The sequence below is a fragment of the Leptonotus elevatus genome, chromosome 13, assembly GCF_054856555.1.
Source record: "Leptonotus elevatus isolate MCC_2025b chromosome 13, RoL_Lele_1.0, whole genome shotgun sequence".
In the NCBI taxonomy this organism is placed as follows: domain Eukaryota; kingdom Metazoa; phylum Chordata; class Actinopteri; order Syngnathiformes; family Syngnathidae; genus Leptonotus; species Leptonotus elevatus.
In genome coordinates, this window is record NC_141251.1 from 17,206,028 (window position 1) to 17,227,239 (window position 21,212).

The 21,212-nt window shown below is 40.9% G+C and overlaps 1 protein-coding gene across 2 annotated transcripts; it reads left to right on the forward strand.

The window, feature by feature from the left end:
* Positions 1-4,305: 4,305 nt before the first annotated feature.
* ercc6 (excision repair cross-complementation group 6) lies at positions 4,306-21,040 on the forward strand. 2 transcript variants are annotated; one of them, XM_086093595.1, is made up of 22 exons: positions 4,306-4,365; positions 4,838-5,019; positions 5,115-5,343; positions 5,894-6,011; positions 6,443-6,557; positions 7,013-7,718; positions 9,320-9,451; positions 10,262-10,420; positions 11,138-11,273; positions 11,437-11,607; positions 11,815-11,991; positions 13,746-13,862; positions 14,346-14,441; positions 15,731-15,949; positions 16,273-16,383; positions 16,688-16,807; positions 17,525-17,619; positions 17,707-17,852; positions 17,933-18,379; positions 18,459-18,627; positions 18,708-18,786; positions 20,158-21,040. In XM_086093595.1, the coding sequence occupies exons 2-22, from the start codon at positions 4,848-4,850 to the stop codon at positions 20,593-20,595; spliced, it is 4,152 nt and encodes a 1,383-aa protein (XP_085949721.1). In that variant the 5' UTR covers positions 4,306-4,365; positions 4,838-4,847; the 3' UTR covers positions 20,596-21,040. The 2 variants fall into 2 exon arrangements, with proteins under 2 accessions (XP_085949721.1, XP_085949722.1); XM_086093596.1 differs by lacking the exon at positions 4,306-4,365 and adding an exon at positions 4,378-4,674.
* The last annotated feature ends 172 nt before the right edge of the window (positions 21,041-21,212 follow it).

Below are 21,212 nucleotides of genomic sequence, written 5' to 3' on the forward strand. Positions count from 1 at the left end.
CATGCACTCTTGTTCACACATTAAGGCACACACTAAAATGAAGATGGACAGTTTGGCAATACACTAACTCCTGTGAGCGCTGTGTGGTCCACCAAAGGAACTTCCCCGATCATTGTAGAGCCTCAATATCACGCTGTGCAAGTGCTAACTGTTCCAATTCAGTCATGTTTTCCCACATTTTGACTGTGTCGCATTGAGATTTAAATGCGAGCGAGCAGCACAACTTTAATGAAGCTTCATGAGATTTTGATAGAACAGATCTCATATGATTGCAGCAAATCATTACCAAAGTCTGACATCCCTGCATGAATTAATTCATGGTTTTAGAATTGAGTTCAAGCAAAGCACAGGAGAATCTGAACATGAAATGAATGCGTGAAGTCATTGAATGAGGCAATCAAAGTTATATTACATTATATATTACATTTTTTCATTTCGCTTGGTGTGCGGTGGACATTGATGTCATGAATAAAGTCATAAAGATGTTCCATTTTTGTTTATCTTTCTTGTGCTGCTTTGCAGCTTGCTAGAGTAAGGGTCAGCAAGCTTTTTGAAGATGAGAGCTGCTTCATGGGCACTGATAACTGCAAAGGGCTACCAGTTTGATACACACTTCTGAAATAAATAAAATGCTCAAATTAACTTTAATAATGCTATTATTATCTTTTATTATGAATAATTAATGGTATTCATTTATGTGAAGACACTCACCATGTTAATGATTCCTATCTATAATTAGGAAACAGAAAATATCAATATGCAATATTTTTTTGTATAAATCTCTGCCAATTCCTAGGAAATCCCAATGGCCCATCGCTGGTGCGCTATTTTAGAACAGGCCCGCGAGACACTCGTGATCCTTGTTACCCCTGCGCCAGTCCATACTGTACAGCTAACCTTCCCATTTACATTCTTGTGACCAATAAGAGATCAATGTTATTTGGTTTATTGACGCATTTTGGGATCTTGCATTCATGTAAAGTCATTTTGGTTACTGCTGTCTAATGTGTAAAAAGTGTGTTGGGTTGCTGATCTTACATATTTTTGAAATGATAAGTAAAACATATTGCAACAGCTACTATTGATGAATGTATCTGTATTTTTTGTTTACATATCTTTTATCAAAGTCATGATAATACCAATAACTGTAGACAGGGCTCTAAATTAACTTTTTTGATGACCAGCCAACGTGGCTGCATGGTGACTCTCTAAAGTTACTAGCCAAACACCATTTCCAACAGGCAATTATTTTTCCCAGTGAAAATGTTCCCATTTTTGTTTTCTTTTTGAAATCCTTAAACATAAAGTAACAACAGTAGCTATGTCGATGACAGCATGTTATGTTGTATTAAATACACTGATTCTGTAACATATAGTAAAGTTAATTTTCTTACTCCCACATCCATACGGTCTGTGAAAGGCATGCTCTTTTTTTCCGATGGCGTGGCCAAAACATCTCCAACTCATACTTTTGTACACTTCCAATTAAGAAAGTATGGCGATATATCTTCAGTTTATAATTCTACACATTTAAGATATGTTTAATGATTGATTTACATCCGAAAACTGCCCAACTCTAGGCTTGCATCATTTATATACAAGTTTTATATAACTGCGCACCATTTTCTCACTTTAATTCATTCAACAGACCTCGACTCCATTGCCACCGTGAATGTGATTTGTAGAGACTGCATATTTCTTCCAACACTTTTCACGTGTTAAACAATCGTGAAATAAGAGAAATGCAATTGTTGGCGCTATTAATTACACTAGGCGAGTATGGCGCCATGACTTACCGGCATCTTTTCTTTACCGCTGTTATATGGTGCTTGTGGAGTAGCGATGTTAATGGTTCTTGGTGGAACAGAATTGTCAACAAATCCTTCCTCCTAGCGGCCGTTTTTCGGCATATTTCTACTGTTTTTTTGATTAATGTCACTCTTGTCAAAGTTGTCAAACCCAAATTAATTCCAGGTGAGTGGCGCTTGCTAAAATGCTAATATGTTCATTGTGAAAGTCCAGAAGGCAAACGTGAAACGCTTCCCGTGGCACATCCAAAATAAAAGTCACTACACATTTCAGCGATCAAGAAAGCTATATTATGACGAGGTCCGACAACAGTACCTCTAACTGTGCGCAAATGACATTTTCAGAGCTGTTTTCCGCAAAAGAGCACCCGATTGCCGATGACCAACCGGCAAAAATAATTTTAACCCGCATTTGCCGGGTGTTAATTTAGAGCCCTGACTGTATATAAAATGTAATAAATGTAAATAATAAATGTAATATCACTTTGGTTACTATATTCCATTTTTGTACCATTTCATCATTAGTGTACTTGCTATGGACAATGTGTTGAGCATCAGAATCCCTTAAATTCAAATAAAAACAAATAAATACAATGTAATACATAATATTGGTGAATAGAGGTGAGAGCTAAAAGATCTCTTGAGACCCTTGAAACACCTTTGTTTAAAAAATATAGATTAAACGATTTGCCATCAAACCTACTGTCAAGCATTGAGGCGTCATGCCGACCGTAAAGCCCTTGTGCAGAAGGGAGTGCAAGTGTTGGAATGGAGGGAAAGTTGAATGTGTGCAATAGGGGGCAGGATCATTAAAAAGGTGACCAACACCATCCCAAAACAAACAAGCAGGTTGAGAAAGCAAAACATTGCCGGGCCATTTGCACTAGGCAGAAATTTAGCATATTATTCTGCTGCTACAGACAATCCTGAGTGAGAACTTTTAGTGCTCATAATAGAATTTATATATCAGACTGGGGAATCGGCTCACATTTCAACAAGACCATAAAGTCAAGCCGCGTGCCAAGAAAATACAAGCACTGCTTTGGGAAAACACTGACAGACTAGTCCAGAAGCAAGATATTGACTTGACTCTTGAGATGTCTGAAAATGTACAAGCACTTACACTCACCGCTCATGTGTTTTCTATGCACTTGGATGAAAACAATTCCAAATGTCTGTAAACCTTGAAAGCATGAGAAGGTCTGCAGTTAGCCATGGTACATAATATCCTAACCTTGGTTTAAAAAGTCTGAATTTACACAAAAAGATGGAGGGCAAAACAGATGATAAGTTTACATTCCCCGCTGCATCTCAACCTTACAGTCACAACATTTCGAGCATGTATCGCTTTTTTCACAACATGAGTGATTCATCAGACGTTTATTTTGACCCATTCTTACTCCTGTGTGGGTGGCTTTGTAAAAACAATTACCTAAAACAAAAACATGGTCTGCACACTGAAGATCTTGCTGTGATAAAGCTTTAGCTCTTACAAAAAAGGGTTTGCTTTATTTAGCATGTCCAATGTCTTCATAATGCTGTAGTAAATCTTGCAGCATTTTTCAACCCCCGATTGCTGAAATTATTTATTTTCCTTTCTACAACCCCTAAATAAAAAGCCAAGAGGATGTTTTAATTAAACCTGCAATGTATTATTATTGCAAAACATTGTAAACAAACTTCCTCTGAGGCACACAACTACTTGGAACCATACACATTTATATCAACAATGAAGCGTTGTCTTTTCAAAAGCTTCCCATTACTAAAGAGCCGGAAATGTAATTTTCATTCATATTTGTTGAATTTCGTAGTATATTTTATTGCAAAGACACACACTCTTTATTGATTTTACTCATAGCTACAAATATGAAAAAAAATATTTTTAATTAATTTTAAAAATAGTTGGGTCTACAAAGTGCCTGCCACCCAACAACTATGAATTTAAATAATCAAATAAATGTTTTGTTATCCACCCACAAATTGGTCAAATTAACCCCCCCCCCCCCCCAAATAAAGGTTAAATTTGACCATTCCAGCTGGTAGTTATGTGTCCGACAGATCCTTTGGTTAAAACAACCAATCTAGAATATTGGTGATTGGGCCAAACGATACAAATTGGTCATCCTGACCAAGAGATTGATTAATCTGAGTTAGAGCCTGACAGACAAAAAAAAGTACCACTGATTGTCACACCCACCTAAATCGGGCGAAATTTGTTCTCCGCAACATGGTGTCTGCTCTGACGTAAAAAGAGGGGTGAAGGGGCGCACACAGGCGCTGTGCCATTTAAAAATGTCTATGATCTCTTCTGTCTCCGTTTTTTTTTCTCCTGATGTCATCGCCTCTCTGTTTTGTGGCAATCAACACGGACTTTCATGCAAGTCGGTGTACTAGTAACACAAATAGAAAATGATTATATGGCGTCATCTGTTGGCCAAAAAATAATAGCAGAATCGGTAGCGCCAGCAGAAGGCGCTGTCGCATAAGTCAAAGACTAGACATTCTCCAGCACCGGAAAATGCTTTAAGGACGCTGATGTTGTGTAACTGCACGTCTTGTAAGTACTGCATTGTCGATCTCTTTCTCTTCCAGACGTATGACATATTTGCCGTCATGTCATTCAAATATTCTTAGTGAGTTAGTCTGTTATGCTGTAAATGGTTCGTCAGTCATTCATTTGCTCGCCTGAACAGCCGAGAAGTAGCTCAGCAAGCTAGGCTAGCCGAGTAAACAATGGACTGCTGCGAGAAACATACTACACTGCCAGATTTGTCTTCGTTGAGAACAGGTTTAATTCAACTTAACGTTTCGTGGCACATACTTTGATTCACACATTGAAGAACGGAAAGCTCGTATATGTGGACAGGTAACCGCTTTATAAATTGCTCGCTACAGTCTAGTCTATTCCGTGTTTTGAATTCTATTTATATATCATATATATCACAATGCTCAGATAGAAGTAATATTAGTTACGTTTTTAGAACGTCATTAAAAATGGTAAATGGCCTGCCCGTCATACGTTGTTGCAGCCACATCACCATGCCAGTAGATGGGTCAGGGGACCAGACCCCCTCCTCTCACTCTGGGCCGGCCAGTGCTGCTCTCACCAGGACAAATTCAGAGGAGAATGGAGGCTCAGCAGTTTTTTCTCAGGGCCCCGAGGCTGCTTCTCCCTGCACAGCTGTCAACGAGGCTGGGGAGGGCAACAGTGGTGAGAACTAAAAGCTTGCTCACAGTAATTTTGCCTCAGTAACATAAAATCAATTGTCATGTTTGTTTCAAATTGTCATCCATTGTTTTGTTCAGGTGCTAAGAGGTCTGGAGCTTTACTGCATATTGATCGACAGCGCATCCAAGCAGCGTCTGCCAGTTCTGGGGCTGACGAGTTGTTTGGCCTCGGTGTGGCCGTCTATGACCAGGATGTATTGGAGCAAGGCGTCCTGCAGCAGGTGGACGAGGCCATCCAGGAGGCTAGTCAGGCTGCTGCAAAAGCCGAGGCCGAAAAGGAGTACGAGTCGGTGCTTGATGATGTCAGGTAAGAAAGAAAGAAACAAACAAAGAAAACTTTAAAACACCAAACACAACAATAGGCAAACCCAAATCAGGGTGCATGGTAACAGAATTTCAAAATATGACACAAAATAGAACAAAGAGTAGTAGTAGTAGTGGTAGTACCGCAATAAGAACACATAAAGAAGCTATGCTAATGGTTTGGTTATCTGGTAATTCTTTCCCTTGTCATTGTTATTATGTTGAATAAATTGTGAGACACTTTATACAAACACTTAATCATGATCACAGTCATAATGCTCAATGGTACTACTTGATATTTCTTGTACTTTTCCCCCTCTTATAACTGAGTCAGGTAATCAAAACAATTGACACACCTTTCAGGTTATATGATGCACCACTTTAAACTACAACCACAATTATAAACACATTATTAATAATTAATAGCTCGGATTAAATGTTATCAGGCTGCAGTTTGCATAATGTGAGCTGTAAATTTAGATAATTTGATATTACGAAACTATAATTATTTTATACGTATCATATTTCTGTTATTATTTCCACCTGACTTATAGGTCTGTGACAGTATCTCTGAAGCACATTAATAAGATCATTGAGCAGCTATCCCCGTATGCTTCAAGTAAAGACATCAGCAGGAAGATTGAATCGGTCAAAAGGCAGAAAGAAAATAAGGTAAGATTGTTTAAATGATGTTTTCACATTAATTTGATAGTGACCGTTAACGCCCAATTCACACTGACTTGCGGAGCGAACGCGGAGCAGTTTCCATACGGCATCCGCACGGATTGCAATTTTGAAATATACCGGAACTACCTTAATTGCCGACGCCTGACTTCCTGTCCGGCTCGTGTAATTCCTTTAGCTTCATGAAAATCCGTATGCGGAATCCGGAAAAAAATAGAAAGCTTGCGGAAACCTTCCGCAACCCCGCATCCGACCCGCACTGCATACGCACCGCACTGCAGCTGGTGTGAATTGGCACGCAGACTCAAATGCTTTCTATTCCTTGCGCCGTCCGTACGGATGGCGTTCCGCGTCCATTCCGCAGTCTGTGTGAATTGGGCGTAATTCTGAAAAGGATTTTGTGTTTGTGTATGATTCAGGAGAAACAGCTCAAGAAGGTCCGAGCCAAACAGAAGCGGCTTCAGGCCGTTTTGGGAGGAGAAGTTACTCAAAAGTTTGAAGATGAGCTTTTGGCAGATGATGCAGAAGACACAGGTAAGAGCACTACAACTTACGCTGTTTACTGAAAAGCCAAGTTTCAACCAAATTCAAGAACTGAAACAAAAAGAGATTTGTCTTGGGCATTGGGGACAACTCCATTTGGAGAATGCAGAATTTTCCTTAAAAAGTAAATGTGACTGTTGATTCTACCATATTATCATTATTATATTTTATATTCCAAACGTTGATTGTAACTGAGACAAAACAAATGTAGCATACGATGTTAGAACCTTTTAAACCTGCATGTAGCCAGTATATCGTTTTTTTTGTCCATATTTTTTTTTTTTTTAAACCTCATTTACAAATGACCACGGAAGAATGTTGATGTGCCCCCAAGTAGGAACTTCCAATTTGTGTGACGTTCCAATGCAGCAAAAGCGTATTTGTTTTTGTGGAACGCACAATTATTATCTATCGAGCATTAGCCAATATTTGTTTGTGTCGTACAGAGCCTGGCCCTTCCACGCTGGGCAGCATGCTCATGCCAGCACAGGAGACCGAGTGGGAGGAGCTCATCCGGACAGGTCACATGACACCTTTTGGTACACGAATTCCACAGAAGGAGGTGAAGAAGGAGCCTCGTAAACTGATGCTGGCCGAGAACTCTGCGTTTGATCAGTACCTGGCCGACCAGGCCAAGCTGGCGACTGAAAGGAAAAGGACTCCTCACATGAAGAAGAGGAGGAGTTCTGGTACGCATCGGCAAGGATCCAAAGGAACTGCCACCTCTCCGAAGGACAAGAAAATGCGTAAGCGCATGCGCAAGCTCCAGATAACTGCTCTGAAGGCTCATCCTAAAGCAAGGCCGAAGTCTGAGCCACAAGCACCAAAGCATAAGAGAAAACCTCAAATTGAAAACGACGAGGTTGTTGACAGCGAAGGCTCCGAGTACCTGCCGAGTGACGAAGGCTTCGATCCCGAACAAGAGAAACGAGATGCCATGGAGGAGGGCTTTGAGGAAGACGGTGACGACGACGAATATGAGTTGAAAGTGTACAAGAGGAAGAAAGATGCAAAGGGAAGGAGGCCGATCAAGAAACAACAGAGTGATGACGAGTATTCCCCTGCGAGTTCAGAAGAAGAGGATGACGGTAAAAGTAAAGAGAAGAAATGCAAAGATGACGGGGATGTGGAATATTACAGACAGCGGATAAGGTAAAACCTTCACTGCCACAAGCACAACAGTTCAATTCCACAATTGCACTAAACATTTTAGAGGCCAAGCCATCATCATGCAAATATCATCATTGCAAAACCTCAACATAGTTCGTTAAACTTTTGGAATAACTTCACAAGTCAGTTTTGCTGTTACTTTGAATTTTTTGTGATTTTCTTTCTTCCTTTTTTCTCCTTTTATGATTGTGAGGAGGGGAAAATGTAAAGATCATCATAGAATAGGAACATACAGTATTTCAATGCACTTGTAAGTGCTTCTGTTTTATTATTTGGCTTAGTTCAAGTGCTCCCAAACACGTATATTTTTATTTTATTCATTTTTATGAGCTTGTTAACATACTGTTTGCCATATCACGTGACCGAGACAAGCCTTTTAACAGAAGCACAGGCAGATAGATGTGCCTGATTTTCAAAAACTACTCTGATGGTCAATAAAATACATTTTTGTTCAGTTTCTTTGTGCAGCCCAATACCAAATGGCCCATGGACCAGTCCACTTTATTATTTTCTGTATTAAATACAAACAGTGGTTCCAGAGGTTTGACAAAGTTTCAGCAGAAGTCGTGTAGAAAAGTGGACAATTGGCAAGATTGAGCCTCTTTAGTTTATGTCGCATATGGAACGGCATCGTGAAAATGTGCTATTGTTATTTGCATTAGTTAGTTGGTTTGTGTTGGCTGCACTGTGCCAGAGGAGAGTTAATCCCAGATGAGATTGGCAGCTGTTTCTTGACGAAGCAAATTCTCTCCCTGCTCTTTTTCCCCTTCTCTATCTGCCCTAATTATCCTCCTGCACGTGGTTTTATAAGCGCACTCACTCACTCCCTCTCATGCTCAAATTAGGGGAAGAGCAGCCCTAATGAGATTTCATATTTATAGCTGCCAAATAAATAGTGTTGGCATGTGTCCTTTTTTTTGCAGTACAATGATTGGATATCTGTTGAGCAGCACAGACTTGGGCATGGCTGGCTGAGGCCGGCCTTGCGAGCACTGATGTTATAAGGAACAGTTTGTAGTTGGGCGGAGGCGGTAAGGTGGCCGTGGTGTTGGTGCAGAGGGGGCAGAAAAGTGTAATTAACTGAACCAATGCTTAGTCTTGACTTAATTAGAGCGCACGGTCTCGCAGGCCCAGCTAAAGGAGCAGTTTTGTGGCAGGGTGACAGGACCAGGCCCAAATGAAGATGGATTCTTATCCCCTCCACCTCACACCTTTCTGGGGAACTCGCACTACTAATTGTCTGTATCAATCTTCATTTGCTGCGTGACGACTCTGCCTCCTAACTGCCTTTTGCTGTGCCACTATTAAACCCTTTCTCCTTTACATTTACCTCTATTTTTTTTTTTTTTTTTTTTGGGCCATTGAGCTTCCAAATCTTAAGGGACCACTCTTAACAGCAGCCTTCCGCACAACTTTTGTGAGGTATCCATCTGTTTATTAGCTCTTAAAGGCATTATGAATCTGCCTCAGCCTCTGTTCAACTTAACAACATCATTAATGCTTTCAGACGAGCTCCTTTCTCATTAACTACTGTGTTTGTTTTTGTACTACAGCGTCATGAGTCTGTACTTTTTCCCTGCTAGGAGGTGGAAGCGACAGCGTCTTCAAGAAAAGGAGAAAAGGCGGGAAAGAGGTGAGGAGCTGACAGATGACAGCGATGCGGAGTTTGATGAAGGCTTCAAAGTGCCTGGTTTCCTCTGGAAGAAACTTTACAAGTGAGTTGTCCTACAACTACAGTTAAAGGGATGGCTATAAAAAAGTTATTAAAAAAGTCATAGGGTCTGGTGCTACAGCTGTCTATCTATCAGTTACTTGTATTTTTTGGTATAGCTTCTCGAAATAAACTACTCAAATTAAACATGTTGCTGTCCAGGTGATAATAAATAAAAAAATCTGAAGACAAATACACTGTTGCGTTGCTATGTTGCCCTGCTAAATAATGGCTTTTAAAAAAAGTTGGTGGATATGATCTACATGCATTTTATTGCACACTGTGAAAACAGTACAGGACAATGAGCACATTCGCGCAGGAGCTTTTGTTGGCCGCAGCTCGCGCCCAGACACTCACACAGACTCACTTGCCAACATCACACGTTATCATGGATTTTCATCGATTGTGGGAGAGGCTGGAACATACACCCTATAATGAATGGAGGTTCCTTATATGTACCGTTTAGGGCTGTCACAAACAAATCTTTTTGGAATCGATTACCCTTTAGACTATTCCATCAATTACACGCATTTACTTCCCCTTGTTTGCGTTTCCAGGCGACCCCAGTGCCGATTCGCAATAATGACATAAAACGGGAACACGGAACATTGGTTACAGCAAACGCAAATACGGTTTTAAAATTATTCATTATAGTTGCAGAATTTTAGGAGCCCATGTAAAGTTCTAAACATGTTCTCACTATCACATTTCTCTCAAACATGTTCAGACCTGTATATACTTTATTGTATTCCTTAGGTCGAAAAATAATTGTTGTTTTAAGTTGCGGTTGCATATGTATGTACTGTGCGGTCAGGTACCAACAGACTGGAGTGCGGTGGTTGTGGGAGCTCCATTGTCAGCAGGCAGGAGGCATCCTGGGAGACGAGATGGGTTTGGGTAAAACCATCCAGATCATCTGCTTCCTGGCCGGACTGAGCTACAGCAAACTGAGGACCCGAGGATGCAACTACAGGTGCGCGCACACAACGCTTGGCCTGAGACTCTGTGTCTGTATAGTATGAATATTTGATTAGGAGGATTTCTGCTTGAGTGTGCTCGTCTGAATTATTTAACGTGTTTCAATTATCGGACTCTTGACTTTGGTCCTGCAGACATCAGAGAATACACTGACACCGTTTGAGTGAGCCTTTTCATGAACACTTAAGAGGAATCTCGGAGTCATGAAATGGCTACACAGCGGGAGCGGGGCCATCAATCAAATGTATAATACATGACGCAGGGGTGGTGATAATCTGGTTTTACTGCACAAATAACAGTTGTGCATTTGGTAGGCGGAGCTTCCCCGTTGGTCAATATTCTGTCTGCTTGTAGAAGTCCACAAATTGATTGCTTGCAAACTCAATTATGGTCCAATATCAATACTTACCACTGATGCTGAGGTTCATACCAGGCCATTAGTGCATCTTCGAGGGTGTGTGTATGTGTATGTTTCCTGTAGATTTTCACCAGAGTAAATTTGTAAAGTGATCATTTAAGTAAGCATTCTGTTGCCACCTTCACTTTCTGCCTCACGCAAGCACTTTATTTCTACTCTCTGGGAATTGCCTTTATTTACTTTAATTTGGTTTAGGAATTATTACTTTAATTTGCCAATGAAATTTGCTGATATTTTCCGCAGTAATAAACCCTTTGTCCCCCATGTTGACGCGTACTCTGCATTTGCTCGCAGGTATGTCGGTCTGGGCCCCACCGTCATTGTGTGTCCTGCTACGGTCATGCACCAGTGGGTGATGGAGTTCCACAACTGGTGGCCACCTTTTAGAGTCGCTGTTCTTCATGAAACGGGATCCTTCAACAACAAAAAGGTGTGTTTTGTTTCTTTTTATGGAAGTTTTTACTAGTCCTATGTGAGCTATAAAGTTTTCAGTGGAGTCTTTTTTCCTCTGGGGGTCACTACAGCACTATTAGTTCCTAAAAGCACATAGGATGAGATGCTCTTTTATAACATGTTTTTTTTTTATGTTGTAGGAAAAGCTGATTCCAGAGATAGCATCATGTCACGGCATCCTGATAACTTCATATTCAGCAGTGAGGATTTTGCAGGACACGCTGCAGCGCTACGACTGGCACTATGTCATCCTGGATGAGGGCCACAAGATCAGAAATCCAAATGCCGGAATCACAACAGCCTGCAAACAGGTGCAGGGCATCATGATGCAGCACAAATTGAGACTTTGTTTGTAGTTTGTGCTAAGTTGAATGCATTGCTTTGAATGTGTGGCTTTTCAATGGTACCCTGGGGTCCGCCATTTTTTTTAGTACAATAGTTGCATACATATGTCATAGACGATTTTTCTGTCGCTCTCATTGACATCCTTCATTTTCCTTCTTGCTTTCTCGGTCCAGTTCCGCACCCCTCACAGATTCATCCTGTCCGGCTCCCCCATGCAGAACAATTTGAAAGAGCTCTGGTCTCTGTTTGATTTTGTCTTTCCTGGGAAACTGGGCACTTTACCCGTCTTCATGGAGCAGTTCTCTGTACCCATCACCCTGGGAGGATACAGCAATGCCTCACCTGTCCAGGTACAGAACTATGAACAGTTGTCACATTTATATTTGGCACACATTGGCCTGACTCACAGCGGTGGCGATACCACTACATGAATTTTTAGTTTAATTTACTCAAGCATGGTTTGATTTTGATTTTTATTTTTTTTAATGGAACATGTTTGACACAGAGAGGGTTCAAAGGGGTGTTTATCACCTGAAATCAGTATTTACATGTTTGTATGTACACACTGATTTCAAGAGGGAACAGCAGAGCTATTAAGAGCCGAATAATATTCTGTAGCGCATGCAAAGGAACTTTAAGATCATCCTGTGTGTGTGTGTGTGTGTGTGTGTGTGTTTATTTTGTGCATGCTTGTGAGAGAGACAGAGCGCGGCAAGAGTGGAGAGCTAAATTGTATCCCGTTGTCATTAGTGTCCACTCGTTAATAACCCACTGACTGAATGAATTTAATTATTTAAGATGGCTATCGATGCTTCTTCCGCTGTCGATAATAAAAACCTTTACTAATTATTAATGTTATTAAATGGTCGGAGAAAGCTACGCTCGGCTACTTTGTCCTCTTCTTCAAATTCTCAGAGCTCCATGGCTTGTATGTGTATGACTACAAGTATATAAAAACATATGGGAGAGGTGGGGGCATGTCTACATATGGATATGGGTTCCATTACTGAAACTCGCCTTTACACCCCATTTGAATGCACTCAGCATCATCTGCTGCCCTCTCTCACCTCACCGAAATCCTCACCATATTATTGCCCCCTCTTGCTATGACAGGTGGTCTTTTTGATCCCTCTGCGTAACTCCTGTGAGTTAATGTTTAAAAAGCTAACTGGCCTTTAGCATAAGGTGTAGAGGCCACTTTAGTGGTGCAGGGAGGGTCTCCAGTTGTGTCCCTTGAGGCATACAGCACTCTGCTCAGTGGTCAATGGCTTGTACACAGGGTTTCCGCGGGCTGTTAAAAAGCATTAAAAATCATTGAATGGATTTTGCTAAAATTAATGCCTTGCTGGCATTAAAATGCCAAATGCATTAAACACGATGTCCAGAGGTATTAAAAATTTAAATACAATATTGTTGTGCATGCTTGCTTTTACATACAACATTGTGCAAAGGAGTCACTATAACACAACTTAGCAGTAAGAAATGTAATTTAAAAAAAAAAGTATATATGTATTTGTTAAAAAAAAAAAGTATATATGTATTTGTTAAAAAAAAAAAGTATATATGTATTTGTTTAAAAAAAAAGACCTGGAGTCCACGAGTTGTTTCATGTTCCAAATACCAATTGCTCAGAATTTGAAAAGAAAAGTGTAACGTTCCTGTCACCAACATCTAACATGAAACACTAATGCCACATAGTGGCAGGAAAACAATCTCAACACAAATCTAACTTCACTTAACTAAAAATAATTTCATTAATTACAACTAAAACTGTAAATAACTGACAACCCTAATATAAAACAGTATGTACATATATGTATGCATGTACAAAGTATATGTGTGTGAGCGTGCAAGTATATGCAGTACAATGTGGACATTAAATTAGTTTTAAGTTGCATCAAAAAGAAACAGTATTAAAAAGCATTAAATCAAATTTGCTGATACCTGCAGAAACCCTGGTACAGCTTAAGTGATGAGAGTGGGAGAGGTGCTAAATGACAGTCCTTCCTTCAGGAAACATCCATGCTGACAGGGGTTACTGCTGACTGGATTGGCTACAAATCTGTTCATTCTTTAATGAGCCGGGTCACTTGTTCACCTTCAGGTCCAGACGGCGTTCAAGTGTGCATGCGTGCTGAGGGACACCATCAATCCTTACCTCCTTCGAAGAATGAAGGCAGACGTCAAGGCCAACCTCGCCTTACCTGACAAAAATGAGCAGGTATTTCACATTCAAAAAAATATTCATTATGTTACCGTTTTAGTATCCTTTATGTTTTGATGATTGGGAAAATGTTGAGTAACCTACCAAACTTGGTGAAAAGTGTGCTCAAGTTGTGGTTCATGATCAACTTGCGGTTGATCGTTGGAATTGACCACATGTGCAGTCTTCATAATTATTCCATGACTTTGCATGGCCTTTCTATGTGAAGCCAGCTAATAAAGTCCTGCTAAAGTAAAAGGAGAAAGTATTCATTAAGTTGGCCCAGTCTCTGGTCTATCCTTGAGTCTGACGCTGCTTGACTCCTCAGTTCACTTCAGCTCATTAAGTGCATCCCCAGGGATGCCGATGGCTCCAAAACACGATTCTGTTTCTTCCCCTGTAATTTCTCCACTCACAACGCGCCACTTCAGCAAGGTGCTGTAAAGAGGATGTTCACTCACTCATTACACTCTCTCACACTTGTCCCCTCTATATGCATAGGTTTTGTTTTGCAGGTTAACGCAGGAGCAGCGGCAGGTTTATCAGAGCTTCTTAGACTCCAAAGAAGTTTACCAAATCCTTAACGGGGACATGCAGGTGAGCAGAGTAACTGAACAGATTTTATGCGTCGGCTGATTTGATGCATGTTGCATTAAAAAGACTTGCGGTCAGGGAGATGACTTCCAGGAACACAACAAGCCTTATTCATTATTTAACCCCCATAACTAATGAATTTAGTTTATCACTTAAAGACATTTGTGTTTGTTTTTAAGGTTAGAGACTCGGGGTGAAATTATTATTTTTCTAAACATATATTTTGGTCAGCTCCATAACAAGCTCACTTTAGTCGTCTTTAAAGATGTGGAGGTTGTGCAGATGCGGGTCTCACATTAGCCAGACCCTGGAGAGAATCTCAACCCATTTATCACCACTAACCAAATGGACGTAGTTGGAGAGCCGAGGGTGACCACAGCAGATTGCACGCACACACATATTCAGTGGTCACTCCTGAGTCCATTAACCACCATTACTAATGCAGTGACCGCTGTGCCTTCATCAAAAAACATGGCCCTAATTGTCCGTAAATAAGTTATGCAACTCATTCCTTCTATCTGTTTAAAGGTACAGCGTTATGAAGACGAGGACAATGGTTTTTTTTTGTTCAAAGCTTTTTAATTAGTTAGCATCATTCTCAAGATTCAACAAGCTTTCAACAGTGCTAATGAAAGAGATAAACAATAAAAATATCAAATTACTTGTAAAGAAAGATATTCATAAATATAAATTCTAAAATCAAATACTTGTATTGCCTCAGAGGTCGTCCCTCTAATAGACACCGTACGCCAATTAGTTGAAAAGGTCCGCTTAAGACAGATAAATGCCTTCCTGTTTCCATCTGGGGGGGGGGGGGGGGGAGCATATAATAAGTGTAATTACCTCAGATCGTTGCTCATATACACAAGTTGATATTAAATAGTTTTAGGCCTAGCCCATTAGACCTTGGCTAATGGCACAGAAGCACCAAAACACAAAAACAGTCTCTCAGGTGAATTAAGGTGGCGATTGGCTCATGTATGCTCGACAAAGTCGCCATATCATCACTGTGTATGTGCTAAATGCAAAGACAAGCATTTTTGCACATGCAACCCTTTAGTAAATCAGGCCATTAGACTTTCAATGGAGATGTATCATGTCATCAATACTTTCATTTACTACTTTCCTATTAGCCAGGGCTTTGGCGCAATCTTGTGGCATCTTAGAGGATTACAAAAGGGCAGAAAAAGCAAAAGTTCCACAGAACAAAACATCAATAGGTGAATTCGGGAATGGCAAACTGCGAGTAGGCGGGGCTTAACTTTAGCCGACTTTTTGTTGGTTCCCTTCAGGTTTTCTCAGGCTTGATAGCGATGCGAAAGATGTGCAACCACCCGGATCTTTTCTCCGGCGGCCCCCGGCTGCTGAAGGGGATCCCCGAGGAGCAACTGACAGAAGAGGAGCACTTCGGCTACTGGAAACGCTCGGGCAAGCTAATCGTGGTTGAGTCTCTGCTCCGTCTGTGGTCCAAGCAGGGCCACAGAGTCCTGCTCTTCACGCAGTCTCGACAGGTGACCTCAAAGTACAATTTAAAACAAAAGCATATAATTTGGCATTGATATCATTTGTCTGAATTGACAAGGCATGTGGTTGTAGAATTTCTGAGTGTGCATGAGAAGGAAAATGTGAAGCATCTGTTGTCATAGTCGATACCAACGAGATTAGACATCAGAGGGAACCTGAGACCCTCCCTGTCGGTATCTGTGTCCATGTAATATTAATCTGCTTTAATCCTTTTAGGCCTAATCCAAACCCCCGACACTTTTTATTTTTCCCCTCCATCTCCTCCCTGCTGCCTCTCACACGCTCAACTCCCTCTCGTCTTCCCTTGCAGATGTTGGACATCTTGGAGGTGTTTGTGAGGCAGAACCACTACACGTACCTGAAAATGGACGGCACGACCACCATAGCTTCCCGACAGCCGCTTATCGCCCGCTTCAACGAGGTACGGATTAGTCATCCCTAATGGCGCTGAGTGTTTCCCATGAAAATCCCCTCCTGAGGGACAAAAAGGCTTCCGAGGATCCGTGCTCACCCTGAGGTGGAGACGCTAATTGACGGCAAGCTGTCGTTCATCTGGATGCTTTTTACTACTCAACTCCTTATACATGGATACATTCGTTGAGCAAATTTCTTTATTCCCGTTTATCGTACCCAACTGCTGCTGTCACTATTTTGAAAGAAGAAATGTGACAATTGTGGCACAAATGTGAATATGATGTTTAACATGTTTTGTTTGTTTTAACCAGGACAACTCTATATTTGTCTTCTTGTTGACGACGAAAGTGGGAGGTCTGGGAGTCAATTTGACGGGAGCCAATAGGGTCATCATCTATGACCCAGACTGGAATCCCAGTACTGACACTCAGGTTTGTCACGCTCCTCTCTTTTTTTTCTGTCTTACGTTGAATGCAAATGCTATAAAACTTTGAAAGGTGAATGGTAATGAGGTCATACTATTTACTATTTGCAATTTGACTTTTAAGAAAAATGCACCTCTGAAGTCACAAAACTCTATTTCCCCTAAATATCTTACAAAAGTCCCATTTTGCTTTTTCTTTGGCCTCTTTTTGCCATACTTATTCAAAAAGAATAATAATAAAAATAAAAATATACACCTGTGGTGACCCACAAGGGATATACCATCACCAAAGAATTATACCTTTAAGGCAGGGGTGGGACTCAAAGGCAGGTCATGTCTCTCTACTCTCCACACAAAAACTGACTGTTCACATTGCAAGCAAGAAGCTACTGCGTTTTGAACCTTTTGGAATCTCTCATCCCTTTGAGACAAGAAACATCATACTCCACCCCTGCCTTACAGTAATTTCTGGACTACAAGGCGCACCTGACTATAAACCGCGCTAGCTAAATTTGGGGAATACTACACATATAAAATGCACCCGACTGCAATTGTCTCGCTCTCGTTCTCTCTCCTACTGTATTTGGGCTCACTTGGTTTGTTTTGCTCTGCCTGACGCTCTTGACTCTCTTGGGAACAACGGACAATTTACAAAAGAATTGATCCAGACAAATACACTAAATAGATCAAGTGCATTCAGTGTTGATGTTTGTGCGGTCCACAGGCGAGGGAGCGGGCCTGGAGGATTGGTCAGAAGCAGCAAGTGACTATCTACAGGCTCCTCACTGCAGGCACCATTGAGGAGAAAATTTACCACAGGTGAGACACCGTCATTGTTTTCCATATAAATCATTTGCGGCTTTGCTTTTGCATAAATGAACACACTCCTCTGTTTGCACCATTCAGGCAAATTTTTAAGCAGTTTCTGACCAACCGTGTCCTGAAGGACCCCAAACAACGCCGCTTTTTCAAGTCCAATGACATCTATGAACTTTTCACCTTGGCTGACCCTGATGAAAAGCAGGGCACGGAGACCAGTGCAATATTTGCGGGTATGCATTGTATTGTGCGCCACCTAAAGGACTTGACAACCGATTTCCTGAACACATTTTCTTCCCTGCGCTCATTACAGGTACCGGCTCTGATGTCAAGGCACCTATAAAACCTGACAGAATGCTCCATAGTACACACTCCAAATCCCAGCAGAATGAAATAGATGCAAATAATAGACATTCCTTATTAAACAGTTCTATATCTACGTGTGAAAAATTAACTCAGGGTCCAATAAATGGTACCATGGATGCTCAAAACAAGCAAAATGGCATGGATGCAAATTTGCATTTTTCATGCGGCAGACTAAAGAACGACTCGGGCGTGAAGCGCAGGGAGAAGAGGAAGCACTGCGACTCCAACAAAATGGAAAGACACAAAAGTAAGAAGCATAAACGAGAAAAGGACGCTCGCTTCGAGGGCCATCGCATCTCGCACTTAGTAAAGAAGAGAGAGTACAAGAAGACGGACGCTGAAGACCAGAAGCAATCTGACGATTACGTTTTGTCAAAGCTCTTCAAAAAATCTGGTACGAACGAAAATTCTGCTTTATTTGACAAGTCTCGAGCTTTTTCTTGCAGATGCTTATTACGGACGCGTCTTCTCAGGAATCCACAGCGTGATGCAGCACGACTCGATCATCGAGTCCTCAAATCCAGACTTTGTCCTGGTGGAGGCCGAAGCTGACAAGGTGGCCAAAGATGCCCTGAAGGCCCTCAAAGTGTCCCGCCAGCAGTGCAGGCTGGCCCTTAGTCGAGGCCCGCCGCCACCCGCACGGTAGCGAACCTTAGAAGGACATCCATGCACTTGCCCTTTATGACCTACTTGGCTCACTCTGCCCCGCCTTTTCTCTCCAGGAAACGCTTTGGACAAAAGAAGAATTCTCTCCTGCTAGGACCATCTGTGCACACGCTGCCCAATTCCAACAAATGCAAGGTAACGAGTGTTTTAATAGCATCGTTTTTAGGGTGCACATCATAGTTCCTTTAGGGCAGCATTAAATCTGGACCATCATGCTTCTGTAAACCTTTTATATTGAAGGGTAATGTTGTAAAATGAGTTTGTTTACATTTTGAACCAGGTATTCTCAATGTGCTGCTACTTGTACTCACTCCAATGGTCGTTGGCTCAAGTGCCAGGGTTTCTGCGGGCCATTTAGAGTCACCTACTCATTCACTACCAGCCATTTTCACTGAAGTAATCCCCTTCACTCCCGCCTTTTGACTGATTTTGCAAGGCCCACAGAATATTGTATTCTATTGCTATAAAAACAAAAGAAAGATTAGAGTCTCTTCTTTCATCAGGAAAAAAAGTTTTTCTATCTGTTTCCGTTTTGCAGCAATTAGCATCAGAATATAGCTAAGTTTCGTCATTATTCACAAATCTATTTAGAATTGTGAGTAAATTTGCTTTTTTTAACATGGCCCTGGTTGATCTCTTCTGCTTTGCTGCCACCTGCTGGCCGTTTGTGTAATAACTACCATTTCTTTAACCATTCTTTGCCATTGAGAGGCTGCACCAAAGCCTTCTGTATGCTCTAGCATAAAAAGAAATAAAAGAACATTTATAAATACATATTTGGGACACTTAAAACATTAAAAATAGAACGTATTTATATGTTTTTGGGAGTTAAATGGATTTTGCTGAAGTAAATTCTGAAATGATATTAAAAAACATTAAATATAATGTCCATTACCGGGCATTAAAAATGTAAATACAATTGATTTAAAAAAAAAAAAATTAAAATAAAATAAAAGATTCCTGTCACCAACGTCCAACATGAAACACCTAAATGCCACTTTGTGGCAGAAAATGACCTCAACACAAATCTATGACTCGCACTCTTTGTAACCCTAACAGTTAACTGTAACTTAATGAATTACTCACCATAAAACTTTTATGTTGATTAACAAGAGTATTAAAAACTTGAAAATGATATTTTATTGTACATTTAGAATAGATAAAACGTGTGATTAATTTACGATTATTCGCAAGTTAACAAAGGAAATCATGCAATTATGACAGCCCTAATATCTAAACAGTATATCGACGCCCTAAAATAATCGCCTGTCATTTTTTACGATTTTTCAGGAAACACAAAAAAAATAGCTAGCTGATTGAGGCAAAAAAAATTGACTTAGGCAATTATTTTAAGAGGGTGATGATATGCAGCATGGCGTGAGCATTACACTAGTTTTAAGTTGCATTAAAAATGGCATTAAAAAACGTTAAATTAGATTTGATGATACCTGCAGAAACTGCGGTTTATAATATTTCACAATGTCAATGTGCATGTTTGTCTGTTAGGATGCCGCTATCATAACAAAGACAAAGTCAAAGAAGCCCGATTCAGGGGCTCACTTCAGCGGGGAAGTAGCCGAAAGTGACTGTAGCGTAGCCCCTCCGTCCTCGTCCGCCCTTCTGGCCCGCATGAGAGAGCGCAACCACCTCAGCCTTCCCTCCGGGAGCCAACAAGATGGCGACGGAGAAGAGGACATGGCCGGCAGCTCGCGTTCCGTTCCGAACACCGAGCACGACGATCTGCTGGCGGACCTGCGCAACTTTGTGGCCTTCCAGTCGCGAGTGGACGGGCAGGCCAGCACGCAGGAAGTGCTGGAGTACTTCAAACCCCGACTGAGCGTCAAGCAGGCGCCCGTCTTCCGAGAACTGCTCAGGAGCATCTGTGACTTCCAGCGGGGGTCTGGACACGAGGGCCTGTGGAGGCTCAAGGAGAACTTTCGCTGAAAGTCAAGCAAACTACAACCTCTTATTATATAATATTTTAGTTGAACATGATGCGTTTCGTGATGTAAAAGGTTCTTGTGAGCCTTTCAAGGAACAATAGTCGCCAAAAGCTCAGCCTCATTCCTAACTAAACTTGGAAATTGTATGGTACTGTTTTTTTGTTTGTTTTTCTAATTGTAAAGTGACACACCTCAAAACTCCTGTTTGTCATGAACTCCAGTGCCTCTTTAAGCACTTCTGCCATTAATTCATTCTATTTATCTGCTGGTTCTACTTGAATTTATAAAAGCGCTTTTGACACTGTCGGTTTACTCGCATGTGCTACAGTCATTATTACCTCAAATTTTTTGAATATTTGTGAGAATGTGCTTTTATGATCCAACCAGTTAAGTGTCATCATTTTGTGAAGAAATGGAATGTGCAATATTAAACCTTTTTAACAAGATGGATTATTTCGCTTATTTTGGTTGTAGGACTTTATGGTTGAGCCCAATCTGTAATGGTGCTTGACATCCAAATGTTTTAAAAACACTTGAAAGAATACAAAATAGACAATACTAATTTGAAGACTATAGGTGTAAAGAAAATGTGTTCACAGATGACATTTTATAAATTCT